Source organism: Scyliorhinus torazame, chromosome 9 (assembly GCF_047496885.1).
Source record: "Scyliorhinus torazame isolate Kashiwa2021f chromosome 9, sScyTor2.1, whole genome shotgun sequence".
NCBI classification, from domain to species: Eukaryota; Metazoa; Chordata; class Chondrichthyes; order Carcharhiniformes; family Scyliorhinidae; genus Scyliorhinus; species Scyliorhinus torazame.
The window spans coordinates 185608163-185629506 of record NC_092715.1 but is presented as its reverse complement, the minus strand read 5'-3'; the positions used below and the strand labels follow the sequence as shown (position 1 = coordinate 185629506).

Sequence of the window (21344 nt, the reverse complement as noted above, 5' to 3'; positions counted from 1 at the left end):
TGTTCTTGAATCTCGCACAGGATCATTTCCTTCTTCCCAGCACACGAGCAAACAATTGCTTTCTCATTCTGCATTGATTTCTCAATATAAGACCATAAGACTTATGGTCTTATAATGAGAAATCAATGCAGAATGAGAAAGCAATTGTTCCGTCATTAATCTTTTTACAGTGCTTCGTCACACATAAGGGGGAAAACTAATCGATTTCAACACCAAAAGAAGATGAAAGCCTGTTTTCCTGCACCCCTCCCCCAAAAGTTATTGTGGCTTTTTGCCAGATCTGCTTTTGAATGGTTGAACAGAATGACTCCAAAATAGTTAAATGACTCTAGATTTGCAATATGTTGCTTGCCTTTTCAAAATAAAGTTGCAGCGTAGAGGTACCAGTCAGTTTGGCCACACCAGTGCATTTAAAATAGGGAATCCAATATAGTTGGCTAATAGAGGACAATTTGTTTAATGTAATATAACCTTTTTATGGAATGAGCTTGTAGCAACAGCTGAACTTTTCAGATGGCTGTATCTCTTCCCGCCATTCATAACGTTGGCAAGGAACATGCCACAGCTGACTCCAAGTACCCCACAGCCATTTCATGCTTGAATAAGCATCAATCTGGGGCTGGTTTAGCACAGGGCTAAAGAACTGGCTTTTAAAGCAGACCAAGACAGGCCAGCAGCACAGTTCAATTCCCATACCAGCCTCCCCGAATAGGTGCCGGAATGTGGCGACTAGGGGCCTTTCACAGTATCTTCATTTGAAGCCTACTTGTGACAATAAGCGGTTTTCATTTCATACCATTTCATTTTCATTTCAAGTGCCTTCAGCCAGGACGTCCGCCTCTCACGCAAGAGGAAATGCCACCTTCGGGAGCTGCTGGCCAGTCTCATTAGCTGGCAGCTCTCCAGTCCCTGCAGTGACAGCGTTGCAGTAGATAGAAGAAAAACTGCAGGATGTCTGAAACTTAAGCCCGGACATTGGAGAGGCCAGGGCACATTCAAGGGTCCCAAGGGTGGGGAGGGTTTGGAAGGCCTTTGGGGTTAGGTGTGGGTAGAGAGACCAAGACCAGGGAGAGTGTTCCGTAGGCCACTAAACCTCGAGGAGGGAGGGGGTGGCCCAACTTCAGAAGGGGTCTTGTGATGGAGGCTTCACCTCCCGCCTGAGACGTAACACTTGGTTTTAGGCCTCCCCTTGTGCAAGTTCAATCCTTCCACCAACCAAAAAAATCGAGACTGGGAGGGAAATAGCCCTTAAGTAGCAAATAACAGCCTCAATTGGCGCAAGCGCAGGCTTCCCATTCGAGGTCTTGCCCACCCCAGCTTTAAACCATTGTGTGATCAGGAGGGAGGCAAATTCCATCTCTTCAATGTCCTGCTCCTCTTTCTTTACTCCCCTCTTCCCACCGCCTAAAAAACCCATTGGTGGGGAATTGTAAACTTCTGACCATTTAATGAGGGTTTCAGCAGCAGTTGAACTGAGACTGGATGATACGGTGAGGGAAATAGATGATCTAAGTGATGGAACAGGTATGAGGTTGGAAACTCATCTCTGGATCAAATGTAACACCAAGTTGTGAACAGACTGGCTTAATTTCAGACTGATACCAAAGAGAGGGATGGAGTCAGTAACTCGTGAATGGAGTTTGGAATGGGGCCTGAGAAACAATGGCTATATTGTTCCTAATATTTAGTTTAATAGGAAATATCTGTTCCTCTGTACTGGATGTCGGATAAGTTGTCTGGTAATTTAGCAACGGTGAAGGAGTTGCAATGTGGGGTTGAGATTGGTGTTTGTCAGCATGTGTGTGAAAACTATGCTCTGCCTTCAATGGGCTAATGGTGCAGCATTGGCAAGAAAAGCCATTGTAAGAGATCTGGTAATGATTGGATAAGAATGGAACCAGGTGAGAGCAACCAGGTGACAGTGGAGCAGTGAAGGAAAAGGATGGTGTCTTCAAATTGTGCCAACGTTTGCAGTCAAGTCGAAGGACGAGGAGGGGCAGTTTACTTTTTCACAGTCTCACAGAACGTCATTTATGATTTTGACGAGCCACTATGGTATTGTGACGAGGGGATACTTGATTGAAGGAATTCAAATATGGAATTCTGGCAAACGGTGGGAATGCATTTGGGAGGTGACGACGCATTCAAGGTCAATGGAGAGCAAGGAAGGTTGGTGATAGGATAGTGGCGTGAAGTGTTATTTTTGTGCAACTGTTCCGTATATGCTTACTATGCAGCACAGTAGCACAGTGGCTAGCACTGTTGCTTCACAGTGCCAGGGTCCCAGGTTCAATTCCCGGTTTGGGTCACTGTCTGTGCGGAGTCTGCACGTTCTCCATGTCTGCGTGGGTTTCCTCCGGATGCTCCGGTTTCCTCCCACAAGTCTCGAAAGACGTGCTGTTAGGTAATTTGGACAATTTGGAATTCTCCCTCCGTGTACCCAAATGTGGCGACTACCGGCTTTTCACAGTAAATTCATTGCAGTGTTAATGTAAGCCTATTTGTGACAATAAAGATTATTATTACTAAGAATACCCTCCTTGAAATTAGTCTTAATATTAGCCTACCTAAAAATGTCATTGATGGGGAGGCCTAATTCTATGAAATGACAGAATTGGTAAACTACCAGATGTCAGAGGTTTGACTACAATTAAACCATTGGAAGGTGTTCGCTGAGTTGGGCATGTTTCCTTTTTGTTATACTTTACCCTTGTGGAGTTTACCACTTAAAACAGGTGAGTGACCAGTTCTATAACATACACAAGTGCTATTATTTTAGTAAGTATTATTTTAAATATTAAAATCACTTTTTCAAAATTTTGTTTCGATTTATTTTTAATTCCGCAGATAATGTGGAATTAAATGGAACAAATTGGTAACAGTAGTGCATACCTGATATGTTAACTTTTTCCCCTTCCTGTTTTTAGCTCCACATAGCAGAGCACCCTGCAGGCCACCTGGTTCTTAAATGGTTAATAGAACAAGATGGAAAGATGAAAGAACTTGGAAAGTCAGGTAGGTGTGATCAGTGATTTTTAAGCATGTTTTCCAGTGCTTGGACAAAACTAAATTTGCTTGAAGTAAACATAAACTTACGAAGGCAGAACTTGAGCATCTGTGGGCACTGGAAAGTCAAAAAAATATTGGCACTTGTGCTTTCCAATGACGAGCATTTAAAATTTGAACCAAACTTAATCATATCTATAAGTGTATCCATTCCGATTATCTGTTAACGCGATTCCGACATGATTCTGTTCAGACACTTTTAATTTTAGAAATATCTTTGCAAGCTTTTCAACCTGTAAATGCTGAATTAGATTTTGCTGATGGCATCAACTCGGCTAATCGATTAATCATTGCATTCTCTATTATGACCTGCTTAGACAGTACCATTTATTTCCTTGTAATATTTACAAAAATAAGTTATGCTGTTTGAGGATAAATTGTGCTGTTGCGATAATGTAAAAACCTGTTTACTATAGGTGAAATATAATTGCCCCAGAATAAAACTTAAAATCTTAAAAGACCATAACAGAAACTTTTATAGTAAATTACCAAATGATTTTTGAATATTTTTTACAGAATGTTTTGCAAGAACATTAGTCGAGCATGTTGGGATTGAGAATCTAAAGACCTGGGTGCAGGTAAACCGTGGAGCTATTATTCTTTGCTGGTAAGCATTAAAATCTGATTCATGGTGACATGATTTTGTTGTAGATATATATGCATATCAAATGCACCAGAATTGTGTATAGAAACATACAATATGGGGGCAGGTGTAGGCCATTTAGCCCCTCGTACCTGTTCCCATTCAATATGATCATTGCCGATTCTCAATCTCAACGCCACACTGCTGTTCTGTCCTCAAACCCGTGATGCCTTTATGTAGAAATATAAATATATTCCGCGACTTTGCCTCCATAGCCTTCTGTGGTAGAGAATTCCACTGGTTCATCACCCTCGGAGTGAAGAAATTTCTCCTCGTCTCTATCCTAAATGGCCTCCCCTGTTCCCTGAACTGTGACCCCCCTCGCCTTGTTCTAGACCCCCAGCCAGGTGAAACTTCATCCAGCCTGTCCAGCCCTGTCAGAATTTTGTGCATTTCAATGAGATTCCCCTGCCTCATTCTTCTGAACTCCAATGAATGCAGGCGTCGTCGGCCCAATCTCTCTTCATAGGACAATCCTTCCATCCAAGGGCCTTCGCTGCATTCTCTCTATGGCAAATATTAGGCAAGGAGACGAAAACTGCGCAAAATGCTGCAGGTGTGTTCTCACCAAGGCCCTGTTCAATGCAGTAAGACTTCCTTGCTCCTGTACTCAGATCCTCTTGCAGTGAAGGCCAATGTACAATTTGCCTTCCTACTTGCTTGCTGCACCTGCATGCTTGCTTTTGGTGACTAATATACAAGGATGACTAATCTTTTAGCAGCAGAATAGGAAAAATGTGATTCTTGGGGTGGGAGTGTGCTCACGTTCCTATAGCTCTCAACGCATGCAGAGGTTCGCCAGAGAACTTTGCAAGGTGTTGGATAGTGTGTATTCTGATTGGAGATAGGGAAGTTCTCTAAAGGTGGAGTCGTAGGCAGATGGGTCAGTGAAGAAGGCTTTTGGCATGCTGGCCTTCATTAGTCAGGGCATTGAGTATAGAAGTTGGGAAGTTATGTTGCCGTTGTGATCAGTTTTGGTTGCCTTGCTCTCGGAAAGATGTTATTGCACAAGAGATTTACAAGGCTATTGCCAGGACTCAAAGGACTGAGTTATAGGGAGAGATTGAACATGCAGGCACTTTTTTCTTTGGAGTGTAGGAGACATGAAGGGTGATCTTATGGAGGTGTATAAGATCATGAGAGGCATGGATAGGGTGAATGCACTCAGACTTTTTCCCAGGGTTGGGGAATCGAGAACTAGAGGGCATAGGTTTAAGTTAAGAGGGGAAAGAATTAATGGGAGCCTGAGGAGCAACTTTTTTACATAGAGGGTGGTACCTATGTGGAATGAGCTGCCGGAGGAAGTGATTGAGGCAAGGATATTGACAACATTTAAAAGGCATTTGGACAGATACATGGATAGGAAATGTTAAGAGGGATATGGGCCAAATGCAGGCAAATGGGGTTAGCGTAGATGGGCTTTTTGGTTGGCATGGACCAGTTTGGGCCGAAGGGCCTGTCTTGTAGATTCTATGATTGGAGCATGACATTTATAGTGTTGAGAAATAACTATTTTCTGGGTAAAAGAACAGTATGTTTCACGGGTCTGCTTTTAAATAGACTTTGCTGTGGACTCATTTTGGTGAGTTTCTGTTCCTGCTGTTGAAATTCAGAAAGACGGCTCATTCCCTGGAGCTCAGCCTCCGTTTGCATATGCCATATTGTCTTTAAGTATGAGGTTTAATGTGTGTTTCTTTCTTTTTAAGCCTACTTCAAAGTAAAGATGAAGATGTAGCCAAGAAAGTAAAAAAAGGCTTTAAGAGCCTCATTCCAAAGTTAAAGAAGATGGAAAATGTGAAGGGCGTAGAAATGTTGTTGGAGAAAATGATCGCCTAGTGAAGACAGCAGACAATGCACCTCAGTCAAAACATCTCTTGACTTCTTTAATACTTGTAGATGACATAATATACATATACGTTTTGTAATTAAAGGCGCAAATAGTTCTGGGCTCCAATTGCTGGTATTTTGTTATTTGAGAGGAATTGGTAAAAGCAATTGGTGCTACCCAAGTAGATTAGAGCCCATCTCTATTAATGCCTTGAACAAGTTTGTAAAATGTTCTCAATGTATTTTTAATTTGGATATCCAGCTGTGCTTTTTATGCAATAAATGTAACATATGCCATTTACTTAAATGCAAAAATAAATTCTGCATTCTAACTGCAGTTCATGAAAACCTTGCTTTTCTGTTATGCAACTCACACTTCCCATTATTTCTCTATGCTCATGAAATCCACAAGGATATACAACTCCAAAAGGAAAGTGGAGTTTCTTCTTGTCCCCTGAAGGAATTGAATGAAACGTTAATCCATATTTATCAGTGGAGATGACATTTGCAGCTTCCAGCATGTTATTTTCCAAGCCAACATGGAATTATTTCTATTGATACTTAAGTATCATATTTTGGATTTTAACTATTTGCCCTTGGGGTCTTGTTATTGAACGCAAAGTACCCGCTGTCACTGGCGGAGAGGGTACAGACTCACATTGCCAGTCCTCCCTTGTATTTCAGTGTCTCCCAATTTTCATCCCTAAGGTGTTTTTTAGGAAGGTGAATGCGACGATCTTGGGTTTTATTTGGGCCGGGAAAACCCCGCGGGTGAAGAAGATCTTGCTTGAGCAGGGGCGCAGGGAATGGGGGACTGGCTCTTCCGAACTTTATCACACTACTGGGTGGCTAATATATCGATGGTCAGGTAGTGGGGGAGGGGTCGGTGTGGGAGCGGGTGGAGGCATCTTCTAAGGGCGCGAGCCTGAGGACTTTGTTGACGGCACCTCTGCCGTTCTTGCCAGCTCAGTACTCCACAAGCCCGGTAGTCGTGGCGGCCCTGAGGGTGTGGGGACAGTGGAAGCAGCACATGGGGCTGGAGGGGACGCGGTGTGGGCACCGGTCTGTGACAACTATCGATTTGCTCCAGGGGGTGCTGGACAGGGGCTTTAGGAGGTGGCAGCGGGCAGGGATCGAGAGGTTTGGAAATCTTTTTATTGAGGTGGGCTTTCTGAGTTTGGAGGAGCTAGAGGAGGAGTTTGAGTTGCCAGGTGGGACCTGCAAGTGCGGGATTTTGTTCGGTGGTAGGTCCCGAGCTTCCCACGCCTCCCACAAAGGGCTACAGGACAAGGTAATGTCAAAAACAGGAGTTGGAGAGGGGAAGGTCTCAGAAGTATATAAGATGCTGATGGAGTGAGAAGGAGTTCCAATAGGGGAGGTGAAGAGGAAGTGGGGAGGGGAGTTGGAGGTTCGGTTATGGGAAGAGGCCCTTCGGAGGGTGAACGCGTCCTCGTCATGCGCCAGGCTCAGCCTGAACCAATTCAAGGTGGTCCACAGGGCTCATGTGACTGCTGAGATGCGCAGGTTTTTTGAGGAGGTGGAGGACAGGTGTGGCCGCTGCGGGGGAGGTCCTGCGAATCATGTGCACATGTTCTGGGCGTGTCCAAGGTTGAGGGGCTTTTGGCAGGAATTTGTGGAAGTAGTGTGTGAGGTCCTGCAAGGGAGGGTGACTCCAAGTCCAGAGGTGGCTATACAGTGTTGGAAGATTCGGGAGCTCGGAGGGGGAAGAGAGGCCGATGTTTTAGTCTTTGCTTCCCTGGTGGCCCGGAAACAGATTTTACTGGGATAGAGGGACTCGGAGCCCCCGAAGTCGGAGGTATGGGTAAGCAACATGGCGGGGTTTCTCAGGTTGGAGAAAATCTAATTTGCCTTAAGGGGTTCTTTACTGGGGTTCACTCGGAAGTGGCAGCCGTTCATCGATTTCTTTAAGGAAAATTAGTCTTGTCAGCTGGGTGGTGGCTTGGAAGTGACGAGTAAGGGTAGGAAAACCAATGAAGGGAGGACCATGAGACTGAGTGTTTATATGGACCATGTCGGTTGGGGTCTGTGCGGGGGGATGGCTATGTTATTGTGTTTTTTTTGTCTTTGTTGGATCTTTCTGTTTAAAAGTGTTTAAATCATAAATGCCTTAATAAAATATTTTCTTTAAAAAAAAAAAAATGCTATTGAACGCAAAATTCAGTTTACAAAGGATTATCTCTCAGAGACGCAAGCCATTTAGAATGTTGATTAGGTGGTTCTTGGTGTGGAATATTGCGCAGTTGTGTAGTCCTTGGTCTGTATTAGAAACAGAAAATAGAAGCAGGAGGCCATTCGACCCTTTTAGAGTCGGCTCCATCATGGCTGATCATCAAGTGCAATATCCTGATCCCACTCTTTCCCCCCCCCCCCCCCCCCTGGATCCCTTTAGCCTCAAGAGCTGTATCTAATTCCTTTTTGAAATCACACAATGTTTTGGTCTCAACTACCTTCTGTGTTAACAAACTCCACAGATTCACCACTTTCTGGCTAAAGAAATTTCTCCTCCCCTCGGTCGTAAAAGGTACCCCTTATCCTCAAACTATGACCCCTAATTCTGGATTCCCCCACCATCGGGAGCATTCTTTCTAAATCTACCCTGTCTAATCCTGTTAGAATTTTGTAAATTTCTATGAGACCAAGTCTTGCTCTTCTCAACTCTAATGAATGTAATCATAAGTGATTAAGTCTCCCAATGATAGCCCCGCCATCCCAGGAATCAGCCTGGTAAACCTTTGCTGAACTCCCTCCATAGCAAGAACATCCTTCCTCAGATAATGACACCAGAACTACACAAGATACTCCGGTGTGGCCTCACCAATGCCCTAACAATTGCTGTAAAATATCTCTGCCTATATTCAAATCCTCTCGCTATGAAGGCCAACATACCATTTGCCTTCTCTTTTTTTTAATATAAATTTAGAATACCCAATTCATTTTTTTTCTAATGAAGGGGCAATTTAGCGTGGCCAATCCACCTAGCCTGCACATCTTTTGGTTTGTGGGCGCAAAACCCACGCAAACACGGGGAGAATATGCAAACTCTGCAGGGACAATGACCCAGAGCTGAGATCGAACCTGGGACCTCGATGCCGTGAGGTCGCAGTGCTAACCACTGCACCACCGTGCTGCCATACCATTTGCTGCCTTTACTGGCTTCTGTAGCTGCGCAGTTACTTTCAGCGACTGATGCACGAGGACACCAAGGTCTTGCTGAGTATCCACCTCTTTCAATTTACACCCATTCAAATAATCTGCCTTCCTATTTTTGCTACTGAAGCAGATAATCTCACATTTATCCACTTTATGCTGCATCTGCCAGGCATGTGCCCACTCACTCTGCCTGTCCAAATCCCGCTGAAGCATCTCTGCATCCTCACAGCTCACCCTCCGACCCAACTTTCAATCATCTGTAAATTGGACATATTACATTTAGTTCCCTCGTCCAAATCATTAATATATAATGTGAACAAGTGGGGTCCAAGCACAGATCCCTGCGGTACCTCACTCGTCACTGCCTGCCAATCAGAAAAAGACCCATTTATTCCAACATTTTGCTTCCTGTCTGCTCACCAGCTTTCTATCCATTTCAAGACACTACCCACAATTCCCATGCGCCTTAACTTTACATACTAATCTGTTATGTGAGACCTTGTTGAAAGCCTTCTGAAAGTCTAAACCACATCCACCGGTTCTCCATGGTCAACTACTCGTTACATCTTCAAAGAATTCTAAAAGATTTGTTGAACATGATTTTCCTTTCATAAATCCATGCTGTCTGATTATACCACTGCTTTCCAAATGCTGTGCTACGAAATCCTTGATAATGGACTGCAGCAACTTCACTACTGCTGAAGTTGGGCTCACTGGTCTATAGTTCCCTGTTTTCTCTCCACCTCCCTTCACATTCACTACCCTCCATTCTGTTGGAACCATTTCAGAGTCCAAAGAATTTTGGAAAATGGAATTATTATTTCTAGGCCACTGCCTTAAGTACTCTGAGATGAATATTATCAGACCCTGGAGATTTGTCCTCCTTTAATCCCATTAATTTCCCCAAAATTCAAGTTCCTAGGGGCACACATCTCGAAAAATCTGTCCTGGTCCACCCACGTTGATGCTACCACCAAGAAAGCTCAACAGCGCTATGCTTCCTCAGGAAACTAAGGATATTCGGCATGTCCACATTAACTCTCTCCAACTTTTACAGATGCACCATAGAATGCATCCTATGCATCACAGCCTGGTATGGCAATTGCTCGGCCCAAGACCGCAAGAAACTTCAGAGTCGTGTACACAGCCCAGTCCATCGCACGAACCTGCCTCCCATCCATTGACTCCATCTACACCTCCCGCTGCCTGGGGAAAGCGGGCAGCATAATCAAAGACCCCTCCCACCCGGCTTACTCACTCTTCCAACTTCTTCCATCGGGCAGGAGATACGAAAGTCTGAGAACACGCATGAACAGACTCAAAAACAGATTCTTCCTCGCTGTTAACAGACTCCTAAACTACCCTCTTATGGACTGACCTCATTAACACTACACCCCTGTATGCTTCACCTGATGCCGGTATTATGTAGTTACATTGTATACCTTGTGTTTCCCTATTATGTATTTTCTTTTATTCCCTTTTCTTTTCATGTGCTTAATGATCTGTTGAGCTGCTCGCAGAAAAATACTTTTCACTGTACCTTGGTACACGTGACAATAAACAAATCCAATCCAAAACCATTTCTTAGTAATTTCCTTCAGCTCCTCACTAAAACCTGTGCTTCTCAGAGCTTCCGGTGTATTATTCATGTCTTCCTTTGTGAAAACAGAAGCAAAGTATGAATTTAGTTCTTCAGTCATTCCTTTGTTCCCTGTTATGAATTCCCCTGTTTCTGACTGTAAGGGGCCTACTTTTTCTCTTTACATACCTATAGAAACTTTACAATCAGTTTTTATGTTCCTCGCTAGTTTACTTTCAAATTGTATTTTCCCCTTTTTAATCAATCCCTTGGTCGCCCGTGATGCAGTTTTCAGAAAAGTTGTCCTTCCTGGTGGTGGAGAGGAAGAGAAGGAAGGAGTTGGAATCCCCATTGGGTCTCAAAGAGATTATGAAACGTATTGGCTTAATGCAATTGGTTAAAGCTCCTGCCCGGATGGATTTTCGATTGAGTTCCATAAAAAATTTGCGGAGCAGTTGATTACTCTGATATCGGGTTGTTTTAACAATTCCTTGCCCCGTGGGGTATCGCCGGTTACATTACTGCAGGCCTCGTCCTGATTTTGAAAAAGGATAAGGACCCTAAAGAATGTGGGTCATATTGGCCTATCTCGTTGTTGAATGCTGATGCTAAATTTTTGGCAATGCAATTGGAGCTCTGCCTTCCAAGGTGATTTCAGAAGAACAGACTGGATTTGTCAAGGACCGGCAGCTGTCGTCAATTTACATCTATTATTAAATATCGTACTGACCCCCTCTCCCAACACCTGAACCAGAGGTGATTGTTTCAATGGGCACAGAAAAAGCAATTGATAGGGTTGAATGGGGGGTATCTATTTGAGATTCTTGGGAGCATTGGTTTTGGGCCAAAGTTTATATCTTGGATTTGTTTGTTGTATAGGCTCCCTCCACGAGTGTTTGCACAAATGACTTGAGCTCAGGTTACTTTCAATTGGGTAGGGGGACAAAACAGGGTTGTCCATTGTCTCCGTTTCTGTTCATCTTGGCAATTGAACCACTGGCCGTAGCGTTAAGATCATCCACTGAGTGGAGGGGATAAAGTGGGGAGGGAGAGAACACAGCGTCCCTGTATGCAGGTGATCTGCTTTATATCACAGACTCAGTCTCCACCGTGGATGAGATAATGAAGCTACTTAAGGTTTCGACTTCTTGGGATATAAGTTGAATTTGGATAAGAGCAAATACTTTCCGATGAACTCCCCAGGGAGGAGAGCCTGCCTGGGGATGCTGCCTTTTTGCCCTGTCAGATCTAACTTTCATTATCTGGGTAGCCCATGATTGGGCTTTGCTTAATAAACTAAATTATGCTAGTCTGGTGTAGGGGGTTAGGAGTGATTTGCAGCGGTGGGACAGCCTTGACGGGCAGGGGTCAGACAGTTAAAATGAATGCCCTTCCGAGCTTTTAATTTATTTTTCAGTGTCTCCCCATTTTTCTCCCCAAATCGTTTTTTCTCGGAGTCAATAAGATGATAGCTTCCTTCATTTGGGTGGGCAAGACCCCAGGGATTCATAAAGAGAGAGTGACAGTTGGATGGCTTAGCCTTACCTAATTTGTTATTTTGTTCCTGGGCAGCTGATATTGGAAAGGTACTGGGATGGCTCAAGGGTCAGAATTCCATATGGGGACAGACTCTTGTGGCTCCCGCTCTCCTCTCCAAAACTTTGTTCGTGTTCAGTAGTGGTGTCCAGGCTGAGGGTTTGGAGGCAGCTTACACAGCATTTTAAGCTCGGCTCCGTGTCATTGTCAGCCCCAATCTGTGTGAATCATCTTTTTGCGCCAACTAGTTTGGACTCGAAGTTCAGGTCCTAGGGAAGGGAGTGGCTGGGGAGGTCTGTCGGATTTGAGGAGCTGTTGGATAAATTCCAACTCGCAAGGTGTCTGGTATTTTCAGGTGCGCTATTTACTGCGTAAGGAGATCTCTTCATTTCCCTTGGCGCCATCGCCCTCTTCCTGAATAGGATTTTGTCTCTGGTCCTTGCAAGTGAGGGAAAGATTTTGGAAATTTATGGCCAGATCCTGTCGGCAGAGCAGGATCTTTTGGATGAGGTGAGGAAGTGGGAGGGAGAGCTGGGTCCAGTTTTTGATGGGGGGAGTGGTGGAGTGAGGCTTTTCACAGGGTCAACTCGACCTCTTCCTGTGCGAGGCTCAGCTTGATTCAGTTCAAGGTGGTGCACAGGGCACATCTGACCAAGACAAGGATGAGTGTTTTTCTTTTTGTGGGTGGAGGATAGGTGTAAATGTTGTCCTCGGAGACCGGCAAATCATACCCATATGTTCTGGTTGTGTCCGAAACATGTAGGTTTCTGGGTCTCCTTCTTTAGCACCATGTTAGGGATTTTTAATATCAAGCTGGAGCTTTGCCTGCTGGTGGCCATTTTTGGGGTTTCGAATTCACCGATAGTGCAGATGGAGGTGAAGGCGGATATGTCTTTGCCTTTGCCTCGTTGATAGCCCAGAAATGAGTTCTGCTGGGGTGGAGATCTCCTATACCGCCCTATGCCTCAGCCTGGTTGGGAGATCTAATGGAGTTCCTATACCTAGAGATGGTCAAGTACACCATTGGAGGGTCAGTTGAAGGTTTCCACTCGAGATGGCAGTCATTCATTTCCTTTTACAGAGTTAGTCACTGTCCACTGATAAGGGGGGTTATTAGTCTCTGGTTAGTTATGGGTGGGTGGGATGGTGTTAATTGGTTTGATTTGTTAATGTGATATTCATGTATTGTGTCTGTATATATTTATTAGTATAGTTTTTGTAATAATGAAAAATTCATTTTTGTAATAAAAATATATATTTTTAAATATCCTTGTGATCTACAATCACTTAGCTAGAAATGGGCATTAAAGTTGGGTTCCAGATTGTTGGGGGTTCAAGGTCATTTACGGGAGTGAGATTAAACTAATATTCAACTTTTAAATATAAATAATATACATTTGTTTTCAAAAGCCTCCCTTACTTGGGGAAGTTGTGATTAAAGAAATAGCCTTGCAACTGAGGAAAGCAGTGTGGATGATGCAAATTTAGAAATGTATCATTATAACAAATATCGATATCCCTTTACCATTTGGAAAAGCTTAATTTACAGAAATTAGAGATAACAGCAGTTTTCTTTGTCACTGGTCATTTGTCCATTCCTGCAACCCCATTCACTTTAATATATATATTTATGGCCCTGTTACAGGCAAACAACTGGAGGCACTTTGCACACTGCACAATTTTCCCCATCCGGCCTGCTCTTTCAAAGAGCAATCCAATTAGCACTGCTTCGCTGCTGGTTCCCGTATATTTGTAATTTTTCCTCCATCCAGCATCCAATTGTCTTTTAAAAAATTTGAAGTCACTCAAAGCAGGTGCAACATTCAATTAGCAAGATGAATGGTGTGTTAGCCTTTATTGCATGGGGATTAGAGTACAGGAATAAGAAGGTCTTGTTGCAGTTGCATACAGTCTTGGTGAGACCACACTTGGAGTATTGTATGCTGTTTTGGTCTCCTTACCTAAAGAAGGGCTGTATTCTCTTGAGTTTAGAAGAATGAGGGGTGATCTCATTGAGGTGTACAACGTTCTTACAGGGCCCGGTAGGGTAAACGTTTGTTGTGGGGCCTAGAACCAGAGGGCACAATCTAAGATTAAGAGGTAGGCCACTTGATGAGGAGGATTTGCTTCAGACAGTGGATGGTAAATCTTTCGAATTCTCTACTCCAGAGGGTTATGGAGGTTCAGTCATTCAGTATGTTCAAACTAGAGGTTGTCGTGTTGGGTGTTCCGCTATACAAATGAACCAACACGGTTGTAGATGGTACAACTCTGTTTTATTACTCTTGATAACAACATCTGTAAACGTATGACTGTGGTTCGTACTTTACCCGTTAACCTGTGGACCTAGCCCTAACACTACCTTAGAGAAGCACTCAGCACATGGTGTGTGTCTGAGTGGCACATTGTGAGCTCTGTGCCCTGAGCTGTTTCCTGCTGGAATGAGCGGGAACTGTGGTGTTCCCCGTTTTATAGTGAATGTGCTCTCACTGGTGATTGGCTGTGATGTTGCGTGTGTGTTGATTGGTCCGTTGATCTGTCCATCAGTGTGTATGTGTGTTTGCACCATGATATGTTTATCTGAATATCATGACATCCCCCCTTTTTGCAAGAATATGTGCCTATGTGGTCATAAATATTGGTGTGTGCTGAGTGCAGCTGAATATGTGTGTGCAATATCTACAACATGTACATGAGGCTAAACTATATACATGGGAAGGTGTCAGGTGCAACATAGCAACGAGGTTGTACCATAAACAAAACAAGTGCAATCATCAAACATCAAAAACGAACTCCTGTAACAACAAAAAGAGAAACACATTAACATTGTGGCATAACACTTTAGTGAGTCCAGTGTGCAACATGCTCATAAGTCCAACCTAGTAGGTGGGCGATGAGTTCGGGTTGACTGCCTCAATGGTGGGTTAGGATCCACCGGCTGAGGAATGGGCCTGGCAGGCGAAAGAGGAATAGGCATGGTGGCAGGAAGCTCCATGGAGTCGACATCAGGGACAACAGGAGGGCGTGGCACCGGTGCATGATCACGTAGCGAGCGCGGAAGCAGCCGAAGAGCCCGGCGATTACGTCGGCGACTGGAGCCATCAGGCATGCAAACCAGGAACGAGCGGGGAGCCACGCGGCGGAGAACCTCGGCAGTTGCCGACCAGCCACCCTCTGGTAGGTGGATGCGGACGTTGTCTCCAGGCGCCAAGGCAGGAAGATCAGTTGCCCGACTGTCATGCGCCACCTTCTGCTGAGCACGCTGCTGTCGCATCCTCTGCAGTACTGGAGCATGGTCGGGTTTAGGAACATGAATGGATGGTACAGTGGTCCTGAGGGCGCGACCCAACAACAGCTGGGCTGGTGAGAGGCCAGTGGACAGTGGGGCCGAGCGATAGGCCAGCAGGATTAAACAGAAATCCGATCCGGCATCAGCACCCTTGCAAAGGAGCCGCTTGACGATATGGACGTCGTTTTCCGCCTTGCTGGGGATGCAGAGGGCTGGACGTCACGTGTGTGAAGCCATACGAAGCGGCAAAAGAAGACCATTCTTGGCTCGCAAAACAGGGCCCATTGTCCGACATGACGGTAAGCGGAATGCCATGGCAAGCGAAGGTTTCCTTGCATGCCCTGATGACAGCTGACAATGTCAAATCATGCAGGCATAGGACCTCTGGATAATTTGAAAAATAATCAATTATGATGACGTAGTCCCCGCTGAGCGCATGAAAAAGGTCCACACCCACCTTCGCCCAGGGGGACGTTACCAACTCAAGGGGCTGAAGCGACTCAGGGGGTTGCGCCAGCTGAAACCTTTGGCAGGTGGGGCAGTTGAGCACCATGTTGGTGATGTTGTCACTGATGCCCGGCCAGTATACAGCTTCTCAGGCCCTCCGCCTGCACTTCTCAACCCCGAGATGGCCTTTGTGTAATTGGTCGAGGACCAACCTGTGCATGCTGTGTGGAATCACAATCCGGTCCAGCTTTGGGAGGACACCGTCAATGACGGCCAAGTCGTCCCGGACATTGTAGAATTGTGGGCACTGTCCTTTGAGCCACCCTTCCGTCATGTGGCGCATCACCCGTTGTAGAAGGGGGTCAGCCGCAGTCTCCCGGCAAATACGGGCCAGACTTGCATCATTAGCTGGCAGATTGCCTGATGTGAAGGCCACATGCACTTCGACCTGACATACGAACCCTGTCCGATTCGGGCGGTGTGCTCACTGCTCTGGACAGGGCATCCGCGATGATGAGGTCCTTTCCCGGGGTGTAGACCAGTTGGAAGTCGCACCTCCGGAGCTTGAGCAGAATGCGCTGGAGGCGCGGGATCATCTCATTCAGGTCCTTTTGTATGATGCTGACCAGGAGGCGATGGTCGGTTTCCACGGTGAACTGAGGGAGACCATACACGTAGTCGTGGAAATTATCTATGCCGGTGAACAAACCCAGGCACTCCTTCTCAATCTGCGCATAGCGCTGTTCTGTGGGGGTCATGGCCCGCGAGGCATAGGCGACCAGGACCCATGATGCAGTGTCGTCCCGTTGCAGGAGTACTGCCCCAATGCCGGACTGGCTGGCATCAGTCGAGATCTTCATATCTCGAGAAGTGTCGAAGAACGCCAAGACCGGGGCTGTGGTGAGCTTAATCTTGAGCTCCTCCCATTCCTTCTGGTGTGCGGGCAGCCACTGAAACTCCGTAGTCTTCTTCACGAGGTGACGAAGAGCCGTTGTGTGGGAGGCAAGGTTGGGAATGAACTTCCCCAGGAAGTTGACCAGCCCGAGAAAGCGTAGCACTGCTTTCTTGTCTGCTGGCTGCGGAATGGCTGTAATAGCTGTCACTTTGTCTGCATCCAGACGCACTCCTGACTGGGAAATGTGGTCCCCCAGAAACATTAGCTCAGTTTGGCCAAAAGAACACTTGGCTCGGTTGAGGCGCAGGCCGTGTTCCCGTATCCGAGCAAAGACGCGCTGGAGACGACTGATGTGCTCCTGTGGTGGACCAGATGATGACGTCGTCAACATAGACGCGCACCCCTTCGATGCCCTCCATCATCTGTCCCATGATTCTGTGAATCACCTCAGATGCCGAGATGATGCCAAACGGTATTATATTGTAGCAGTACCTGCCGAAAGGAGTGTTGAAGGTGCACAGCTTCCTGCTGGACTGATCCAGTTGAATCTGCCAAAAACCCTTTGAGGCATCAAGCTTTGTAAAGATTTTAGCCCGGGCCATTTCGCTCGTGATCTCTTCCTGTTTGGGTATGGGGTAGTGTTCCCTCATGATGTTGTTGTTCAGGTCTTTCGGGTCGATGCAGATCCGGAGTTCGCCAGAGGGCTTTTTTACGCACACCATGGAGCTGACCCATGGCGTGGGCTCCGTGACCCGGGAAACCACTCCTTGGTCCTGGAGATCCTGCAGCTGCTGCTTGAGGCGGTCTTTGAGTGGTGCTGGGACTCTACGAGGTGCGTGAATGACCGGGGTGGCGTCCGATTTGAGCCGTATTCTGTAAGTGTAGGGCAGTATGCTCATGCCCTCGAAAGCCTCCTGGTTGTGGGCGAGGAGTGAGTGGAGCTGTGCCCTAAAGTCTGCATCCGGGAAGTCGGACGTGCCTTCTGGAGACAGAGTGTGTACCCGCTGAACGAGGTGGAGAACCTTGCACGCCTGTGCGCCTAGCAGGGAGTCCTTCGATGATCCAACTATCTCAAAGGACAGTGTGGCTGTGTATGCATTGTGTGTCACCTCGAGCTGGCAGGATCCCATGGCCGGGATAACATTTCCATTGTAATCGACGATCTGACAGCGGGATGGCCGAATCGGTGGTCTGACCTTCAAGGCGTAGAAGGCCGACCATGCAATAAGGTTGACGGAGGCACCAGTGTCTAAACGGAATGTGATTGGTGATCGGTTGACCGTTAGGGTGGCACACCATTCATCACCCGGATTAACGCTGTTCACTGGCATCGGCTGGTGGGTCCTGCTTGGGGACATCCGATTCCTGTCAATGACCGCAATGCGGAAGGCTTCCCGGTCGTCAGTATCACCGGTCTGTATATCGTCAGGGTATGACTCGGTGTATGGAGGCTGAATGGTCCGCACGTCCCTGCGAGGCTGGCGGAATTGGGGAGCGTTGGCAGGTTGAGGTGCTCGACAGCAGGCAACGTAGTGTCCCATCTTGCCACAGCGCAGGCATTGTCTATTCTTTGGTGGACATTGCCGCTTTAAATGTGCGGATCCACAGTTGCCGCACGTCGTGGCGTCATGGCATTCGTTGCGCCACCGCGCATGCGCAGTTCGGTCCTGCATAGAGCGCGCCTGCGCATCACGTCCCCCTGCGTCGATTTCTCTTTTGGCGCGTAGAAGCGCAGGAGGCCGCGGAAATCGCGCGAAATGGCCGCCCTCGTCCGGGCGGTGGGCCTGGAGGAACTCGATCGACTGGACCCGCTCGGCCTTGTAGGACCCCTGCCATGCTGATTCAGCTGCCTGGAATTGGGAGTACTGGCTGGTCGTGTTTACATGGAGGATGCAGGCTTCGATGGCGGTGGCTAGGGTGAGGCTCTTCATTTTGAGGAGCTGCTGGCGTAGGGTGCCCGAGGTGACCCCAAAAACTATCTGGTCGCGAATCATAGAATCGGAGGTGGCCTCATAACCGCAGGACTGCGCGAGGAGACAGAGGTGTGTCAGGAAAGATTGAAAAGGCTCATCCTTACCCTGCAGGCGCTACTGGAAGAGGTACCTCTCGAAGCTCTCATTCACCTCGACGCTGAAGTGTTGCTCAAGTTTTAGAAGGACCGTCTTGTACTTCGTCTTGTCCTCACCGTCCGCGAACACCAGGGAGTTGTAGATGTCGATGGCGTGTTGCCCTGCCGTGGAGAGGAGGAGGGCGATTTTCCTGGTGTCTGATGCATTCTCCCTTTCTGTGGCTTCTAGGAAGAACTGGAAGCGCTGTTTAAACAGCTTCCAGTTGACGCCGAGGTTTCCAGCGATTTGGAGCGGCTGCGGCGGGCTGATGGTGTCCATGGCGCAAGATGGCGGATCCCTGAAGATGTGCAGGTAGGTCTCACAGTTGCTGGGTTCCAACCCTGGTACTATGTCGTGTTGGGTGTTCCGCTATACAGACGAACCAACACGGTTGCAGATGGTACAACTCTGTTTTATTACTCTTGATAACAACATCTGTAAATGTATGACTGTGGTTCGTACTTTACCCGTTAACCTGTGGACCTAGCCCTAACACTACCTTAGAGAAGCACTCAGCACATGGTGTGTGTCTGAGTGGCACATTGTGAGCTCTGTGCCCTGAGCTGTCTCCTGCTGGAATGAGCGGGAACTGTGGTGTTCCCCGTTTTATAGTGCGTGTGCTCTCACTGGTGATTGGCTGTGATGTTGCGTGTGTGTTGATTGGTCCGTTAATCTGTCCATCAGTGTGTATGTGTGTTTGCACCATGATGTTTAACTGAATATCATGACAGAGGTTAATAGATTTCTAGATACCAATGACATTAAGGAATATGGGGATAGTGCGGGATGATGACGTTCAGGTGGAGGATGAGCCATGATCTAGTTAAATTGTAGAGTAGGTTCGAAGTCCTGAATGGCCTACTCCTGCTTCACATGTTCCGATTCTGGTTGAATCTGCATCTCCCGCTCTGTCGGCAGTGCATTCCAAATCTTAAATGCTTTTTTTATCTTTCCTCATGTTTTGGACACAACAGGATGTTTCCTCTTGTGGGAAAATCAAGAACTGCGGGTCACTGTTTAAAAATGAGGGGCTACCCATTTAAGACAGATGAGGAAATATTTTTTTCTGGCAGAGGGTTGTGAGACTTTGGAAATCTCTCTTCAAAGATGGTCGAGGCAGAGTTTGAATGTCATAATGACAAAGCTTTGATAGATTCTTGATAATCAAAGGGGTGAAAGGTTATCGGAGGTAGGTAGGAATGTGGAGTTGGGGTTAAAATTAGATCAGCCATGATCTTATTGAAAGCCGGAGCAGGCTTGAGGAGTAGAGTGACGACTCTTTCTAAATCGAATGTTGCCACTGGTTCATTTGCCAATCACCTTAATCTTCCATTATTGACCCTGCAACCAAAGAAAACTGTTTCTCTCTAGTTACCCACACTTCAAGATTTTAAACTCTTGTACAAAATCTCTTCTGAGCCTCCTCTGCTCGAAAGAGAGCACCCTCGGCTTCTTCAGTCTTTCAACTGAAATCTTTCATTCCTGGAATAATTCAAGTAAATCTTTTCTGTACCTGCTCGAAAGTCTTCTTGTCCTTTCTAAAGTGTTCAGAATTCGACACGATACTCCATTGGGTCCAAAGTCATATTTTGTACATAAGCTCAGCATAACCTCCTGTTTTTGTATATTATGCCTCTATTTACAAAGCCTAGGATCCTGTAAATGGGGGAGACGATGACATGGTGCAATATTACTGGACTAGTAATCCAGATGCCCAGGCTAATACCTTCGCCGGGGTGGTGGGGGGGGGGGGGGGGGGGGGGGGGGGGGGGCAGGGGGTTCAAGTCCCACCTTGGCAGCTGGTTGACTTTGAATTCAATTAATAAAATTATGTATCTGAAAGTTAGCCTCACCATCCATCATCAACTGTCATTAATACCCCTCTGATTCACAGATGTCCTTTTGTTGCTAACGTTTGGTTGGTTCAATTGGCTCTGTTTTATAACCTTTGCTCTCGAGGCGCCAGGTATCTTTATGATACCGCCATGAGGTTCAAGTTCAAGGACTGATCAATAACTCAGTACACCAATTAGTAAGATTCAAATCAAAGCACATTTATTTACACGCAGTCAAATCTACTCATGCATAAATTCCACTTTCTAAGCTATTTCTATCACTAACAGGCCAATACTTAGCTTCGGACTGGCCCACCAGGTGAGGGGAACAAATGGCTTTTCGTTCGGGTTCTGATTCTGCGGGATTCAAAAGCTGGTATGGCTAGGAGTGCCTATTTCGTAGCGAGCGTTGACTTGAGACTTATGATCTTTGGCGGTAGCTGGACAGGTCACTGTCAAGGGTTGGTTCGCGTTGCTGAGTGACCCTGTCAAGAAGGACGATTTGAACTTTGGGGCTTTACTTTATAATCCCCAGGGGCTTCCCGCCCTTCGGGGCGGACGCCATACCTGGTTCCAAGTGATTGGACTTCGTTCCAATCGCTTGGTTCGATTTCTCCAATATTGGAGCGGTTCCCTGATCGATGGGCGGTCTTTAGGTGTCCGTTAACCTCTTCTGTGTTGGCTCCTGCTGGCGCCGAGGAGTCTGGCTTTGCCTTGTTTATCTCAAATGTTTCGATTGTTCCCGGGGATCGCTCATTAGTATGTAGATGGCCGCTATATTATTATGCAGATGGCTGCTTGTATCGATGCTGTCTGGGCTTTTGCAGAGTCTAATACACAGTAAACTTGCACCTGCTAGTTCCTGCCTGTGTTGGCTGAATTTCCCTTCAGCCTTTGCTGTTCTCCATTTTAAGGCGGGAGTTGGCCAACCCAGGTGGCTACACTTTA

At 46.5% G+C, this 21344-nt stretch overlaps 1 protein-coding gene across 3 annotated transcripts in view; it reads left to right on the top strand.

Annotated features, from left to right (window-relative positions):
* pum3 (pumilio RNA-binding family member 3) overlaps nucleotides 1–5884 on the top strand; it is a 51637-nt gene extending 45753 nt beyond the window's left edge. For 2 of the 3 annotated variants that reach the window (XM_072516884.1, XM_072516885.1), the window contains exons 16-18: nucleotides 2928–3015; nucleotides 3583–3673; nucleotides 5416–5884. In XM_072516884.1, the coding sequence (XP_072372985.1) occupies nucleotides 2928–3015; nucleotides 3583–3673; nucleotides 5416–5545 (309 nt within the window). In that variant the 3' untranslated portion in view covers nucleotides 5546–5884. The remainder of the gene's footprint in view (nucleotides 1–2927; nucleotides 3016–3582; nucleotides 3674–5415) is intronic. The other variant, XM_072516886.1, reaches the window with a different exon arrangement.
* The last annotated feature ends 15460 nt before the right edge of the window (nucleotides 5885–21344 follow it).